A 5,970-nucleotide genomic window follows, 5' to 3' on the forward strand; every position below is an offset into this window, starting at 1 on the left:
GCCCAATTTTGCTAAAAGAGAAAATATGGGCTATTGCTAGTGCTTCTTTTCACTCAATGTTGATGGGTATTTTTATCCAAAGAAACTTTGTCTTTTGTGCCTGTTGAAAATTAAAGTTTACTGACAGCCATAAGAAAATGTTGCTTTCTTTATTTGATCATATTGAAATGAAGTTGTTAGGTTTTCAGGAGATTCAATTCGGTTCAATAAACTACATGCGGTAGGTTGAAAAATGTTCAATGAACATTCGATCAGTCCGGCCCTCGGCTTGGAGCAAAATTTTTTATTTGGCCCTCCGTCCATTTGACTTTGACACCCCTGCCTTAAGTGGTCCGTCGGGTAACGAACCCACCCACGTTTTGGAGAACCACACGCCGTGCGCATGCTCAGTCCATCGACTGGACGCCGTCCTGTGGAATGTGAGTGCTTGCTCTTTCTTCCTGTGCCTCTTGTCATTCTTACTATTTAAGAACATAACATCGCTGTTCAAGCGAATCAATACCACCATATGTTTGGATAAGCATTCCGTGGTGGAGACCGAGGTGACTGACTGCAAGCAGCTGGTCTCGCTCAGTTTAGCTGTGGCCGAGAAGCACCGGACATTCAATGTTAACTAGCATGAAGCTAATTTTAGGTTCGCCTCGAATCTGCTCTTGTATGGAAGATCAACTTTAAACTTAAGAAGAATATTGTGAAAGAATTCTGCAAAAGTATCAAGAAACAAATCCTCATATCCCGCAATCATCATGTCCCGCAATCATAATTTCCAAATCAAAAAAATCATTACCGAGTTCCTCTGCAGAGTTGTTTTATTTTGAAAACATGAGAAACGGAAATTCTGTTATGCGTTTTATGTGTCGTCACTTGATCACAAAACGCAAAGAAATGCCCGAGTGTGGTACTGGAAAAATAAAAGCATATGGGCTACGGTTGGGTACCCCTGCATAATGCAATCTTGCTCTGATGATGCTGTTTCATGTTTGTTGTTCGTGGGATTAGGGCGACAGTGTACACACAAATGTGATAGTGTCAAATTATAAAAGATCACGAAAAAAAAAAGATGGTCATAACAATTACCTACAGTATTCATGTAAATTAGACGATATTTTACACGGTCGGCGGCACGGCGACAGACTGGTTAGTTCGTCTGCCTCACAGTGCAGAGGTGTAGGGTTTGATTCCCACTTTGGCCTTCCTGTGTGGAGTTTGCATGTTCTCCCCATGCCTGCGTGGGTTTTCTCCAGGTAATCCGGTTCCTCCCTCATCCCACAAACATGCATGGCAGGCCAATGGAACACACTAAAATCAGTGGTGTCAAACATACGGCCCGCGGGCCAGAACAGGCCCCCTAGGAGGTTGCATCAGGCCCGCGGGATAATTTAAAAGTGAAAAAAAAATGCATAAAAGACACGGAATTAATATTTTTAATAAGGCGCAATTCGTGGAGTATCCGCTTGGGTACACACTGTTTTGATCAGAGTAGAAGACAACATTGTTTTGATCAGAGAAGACAACAGCCACCTCAGTCTGTCACTGAAACAGACCCAACACAGCAGACGCTGTCAAGGACATGTGAATACTTTATTCTTTACACATTTAATAGCGCTCTCCTTAGTTTGTAAGGTGTAGGCAGGGTTTAAATTTAGATTTTATACGCACATGTGTAAATGGTTGAAAAATTCCTTTCTTTATAAATCTAGTTTAATCTTAATGTGCATTACTATATTTTTCAATACCAATTACTTGTTCAAGTTTTGAGCCTTTGTACAATCAGTGGGATCAGTTGCAATGCATATATGTGAATGATAAAATTGCACATTTGTCTAAGGAAATCTAAGATGCTTCATGAAATGTTTTGTAAAAGATATGTTCATTAAATTTCAACATTTTCCGAATGTTCTTGTGCTTCTTTAGACCAAAACAAAGGAAAAGACATATTATTTTGGTTAATTATAGCAGAGTATGGTGTAATTTTAATGGTCTGGCCCACTTGACATCTACCGAGGCTGGCCGTATGTGGCCCACAATGTGAAATGAATTTGACACCCCTGCTCTAAATTGTCCCGAAGTGTGATTGTGAGTGCAAATGGTTGTTTGTCTATGTGTGCCCTGCGATTGACTGGCAACAGGGTGTCCCCCGTCAACTACTCGAAGACAGCTCGGGATAGGCTTCAGAACTTCCGCGACCCTCATGAGGATAAACGGATTAGAAAATGGATGGATGGTTGTTACACGGTCATGTGATGCTGAATAATTGATACTATAAAATTTCTGAATTGGCCTAGTTGGTTGTCATCCACAATAAATTCCATTATGTGTGCAAAAGTTCTTTCTTTTCTCATGATGTGTTGGTACATGGAAGTATGACCTGAATTTTTTTTTTTTTTTTTTGCCACACTTTTTACGTATGTGACCTAAATTTGCTCTCTGGTTGGTGGATTAAAGTTTTTTTGTTTTGTTTGGGGTTTTTTTCTTGGCATATACCCATCCAAAATTAAAACATGCAAGCAACCTATCCACCTTTTAAATCAGTGTTTGCATCTGCCTGTGCTTGACTTAAAAGATTTACTTGAAGCAGCTCTTTTTTGCAGAAACAACTGTAACGGTATAAGATGATGACTTCTTGGAGTGACCGTCTACAGAACTATGCAGCGCTCCCAGCCAACATGGATGGTGTCACCCTCAAGAAATATCAACGTGAAACTCATCACAGGTCTGTGTCAGTTTTATTGTATGCATCTTCAGCAAAGACTGAATAGAGTCTACAACTGTTTTTTTTGTTTGTTTGTTTTTGGGCGGGGGGGGGTCACCATAGAGTCCACTCTGCTGGTTTTTTTTTGTTTTTTTTTTTGTTTGTTTGTTTGTTTTTGTGGTTTTGTTCCATTTGCTATTCACACAGAATAGTAAACCGTGATTATTTCTTGAAAGCTAAATGTCCGACGATCTCAAAGCTTGTATTTGCTGTGTGTGCTGCTGAGGAAAAATACATTGCAAGGGGGCCTCAGTCTATGATGGAGTTCTGATGCTCAGGTAATGATGTAACCTGATTTTCAAGTCCTAATACACTGTAGTCTCACGCTAACCTACGCTAGCAGGAGAGATGGATTACATGGCGATATACAACCATATCGACCAACTCGGATTTTGACCAGAAAATTTTAGATTTTTACGCCTCGAATTACGACCAAAAACCGGTTTTCGACCAAACTGAGCAAACCCGAATACGCCACTCGACTCCTCTCGGTTTCCTTACACGAGGAAGTGACGCTTCCTCATGTAACGTTCATTGTGAGCAGACGTGTTTTTTGAGATTTATGCAAATCTGACTGTTTTTTTTTTTATTTCTGCATAGTGTATTAGCCACTAATGATGGTCAGCCCAGAATCATGGGCTAATAGAATTGTTTCGGATTTCGAACAAATCGCTTTTGAACAGCCTTCTGGAACGTATTATGGTCGAAAACCGAGGTATGACTAGATGTGTGTGTGTGTGTGTGTTACATACATTTGACTTGCAATGCTTGTACCACCCGGCTGTCACCAGGCGGCTTTCTGAAACCCAGAGAAGCGATGTACCACCACACCCCACAAACCTAAAGTGCGAAATGAAATCGAATGAGAATTAGTAAATAATGATGTGGGTGAACGCACAAAACAAATATCACCTTGGGTTATACATTGTGAAAGAATCAGTTAACAACAATAAACCCGAAATGATTCATAACTATATCGAAATAAAGGGCACCCCAAGGTATGCTGGGAATTCCAGTGTCAACTCCTTCTAACTACAGTCTTATTTTTGTGATCATGCAGGTATTCGGTTTATCTGAGTGACAAATAATGCATTTTTTTCCAAAAAAAAAATAGTGACACCACATTTACATCTTCTGGTTTCATTTTGCAACATCAACTTTGTAATATTTGTGTTTGAGAAACCGTTGTATGCCACAAGAAGGTTCCCTCCTCAGATGCAGACACAAAAAAATTGTCACTAGAGAGAAAAAAAAAAAACAAGAAATATATATGTCCTTAGGACATATTCCTGGAAGCTCTGTGACTTGTCAAGATGCAGTTTAACACACGCCAGTTATGTTTTGTTTTGTTTTTCAACAGTGGTGTCCTCCTTTCCCGTTATCCAAGTAGTTGGCTCACACGGTGATGGATGGTGCAATCTGATATTAATGTAGTTTTACCTTGGAGTTGACCTTTATTCTGTCAGGGGTGATCTGTGAAAGAACATAACTAGCGTACAAAAAAGAGCGACTCATAGGACAGTAGTAAGACCAGCCAAGTATGATATGTTGTATAGTTTGGAAACGGCAGCAATGACCATAAAGATAAACAACTCAAGGTTCCAAAGTTGAAGATCCTGAGATTTCCTTTTGGAATGATGAGGATGTACACAATAAGGAATTTCCTCATCAGAGAGATAAGACCGACTAGAAGGGCTTGGAGACAATCCAAGAAAGGCTACATTGAGAAAGTACGGTTGTGTGTAGTGGAGGGAAACTATGTTAGCAGGAAGATGCGAGAAATGCAGCCACCAGCAAGGTGGCAAAGAGGAAGCCCCAAAGAGTATTATGGTTGTGATGAAAGAAGACTTACATACACCGTATTTTTCGGACTCTAAGTCGCAGTTGTTTCATAGTTTGGCCAAGGGTGCGGTTTATATTCTGTAGCGATTTATGTGTGAAATTATTAACACATTATAGCAGTGGGTCTTAACCTGGGTTCGATCGAACCCTAGGGGTTCGGTGAATCGGTCTCAGGGGTTCGACGGAGCCTCTGGAATGGAGGTTAAGACACACCCGAATCAACATGTTAATTCATTATGACACGCCCGCTTGGCCATCACTAGCTGCAGATGATCACATTACATTGCTCGTCCAATCAGTGCTGTGGGAAATTTAATTCGCTTCGTAGTCAATGTGTGACTGTCGTGATAGTAAGTCATACAATTAAAAAAAAAAAAGTATACTTATCTCTTGAAATTGTATTTACTTTTTTCTGTTTTTAATAAATGCGTTTTTTATATCTTGAATTTGTAAAAAAAAAAAAAATATATATACACCGTATATTTATTTTTCACTAATGAAGGGTTCGGTGAATGTGCATATTAACTGGTTGGGTTCGGTACCTCGAAGGTTAAGAACCACTGCATGATAGTATCATTTCACATGTTGTTTTCACATTAAACCGCAAGAGGGCGCACTATGTACGTGTTGACGATTTCAACATTGGCGGTAATTTAAAATAATACAGTACTACCTGTAATGAATAAAAACAACTGAAAAGGGCTGAACAAAAGTGGCATCGAAAAGAAAATCATATTCTGCAGATTACAAGATGCAAGTAGTGAAATATGCAACCGAAAACAGTAATCGAGCAGGAGAAAGAAAGTTTGGACCATCCTGTCAGAATTCAGGAAGGCTGGAGTGGAACTGCAACTGGCGACGACTCTGACCTAAGCGACGTAGAAGAGGAAATTGGCGGAATTGTTAAAAAGTGACACATAGGATGAAGGTTTCGTTGGATTTAGTGATTTGGATTGACACTAATGGTTTGATAGACTTTTAGCATGTTCTTTATGCTATAGGTATCTTAATAACTATTAATATGTTTTGTGAACATACCAGGCACGTTCTCCGTTCCTTGTTTATGTGTCATCTAACGTTAATAATGATAATAAAAATAATAATAATAATAATACCTTTTATTTATAAACGCCTTTCAAAATACTCAAGGACACCTTACAATCAGACAAGAACAATAAAACCACAGATAAAATTATCAATAATAAAAGAAGAGATGAGTTTAAACTTAGTATGCAATTTTAAATAGCTGGGTTTTGAGATGAGTTTTGAATGTGGGAAGAGAGTCAATATTACGGCTGTCGGGTGGAAGTGAGTCCCAGAGTTTGGGGGCAGAGCGGCTGAAAGCTCTGCACCCCATCGTGCTGAGACGGGCAGAG

The 5,970-nt window shown here is 39.5% G+C and overlaps 1 protein-coding gene across 2 annotated transcripts in view; it reads left to right on the forward strand.

Annotated features, from left to right (window-relative positions):
- The first annotated feature begins 335 nt into the window (after positions 1-335).
- The window catches only part of nt5c2a (5'-nucleotidase, cytosolic IIa), a 27,122-nt gene continuing 21,487 nt past the window's right edge, over positions 336-5,970 (forward strand). For both annotated transcript variants that reach the window (XM_019882201.1, XM_019882202.1), the window contains exons 1-2: positions 336-419; positions 2,592-2,713. In XM_019882201.1, coding sequence (XP_019737760.1) covers positions 2,613-2,713 — 101 coding nt within the window. In that variant the 5' untranslated portion in view covers positions 336-419; positions 2,592-2,612. The remainder of the gene's footprint in view (positions 420-2,591; positions 2,714-5,970) is intronic.

Source organism: Hippocampus comes, unplaced genomic scaffold (assembly GCF_001891065.2).
Source record: "Hippocampus comes isolate QL1 unplaced genomic scaffold, H_comes_QL1_v1.1 scaffold36, whole genome shotgun sequence".
In the NCBI taxonomy this organism is placed as follows: domain Eukaryota; kingdom Metazoa; phylum Chordata; class Actinopteri; order Syngnathiformes; family Syngnathidae; genus Hippocampus; species Hippocampus comes.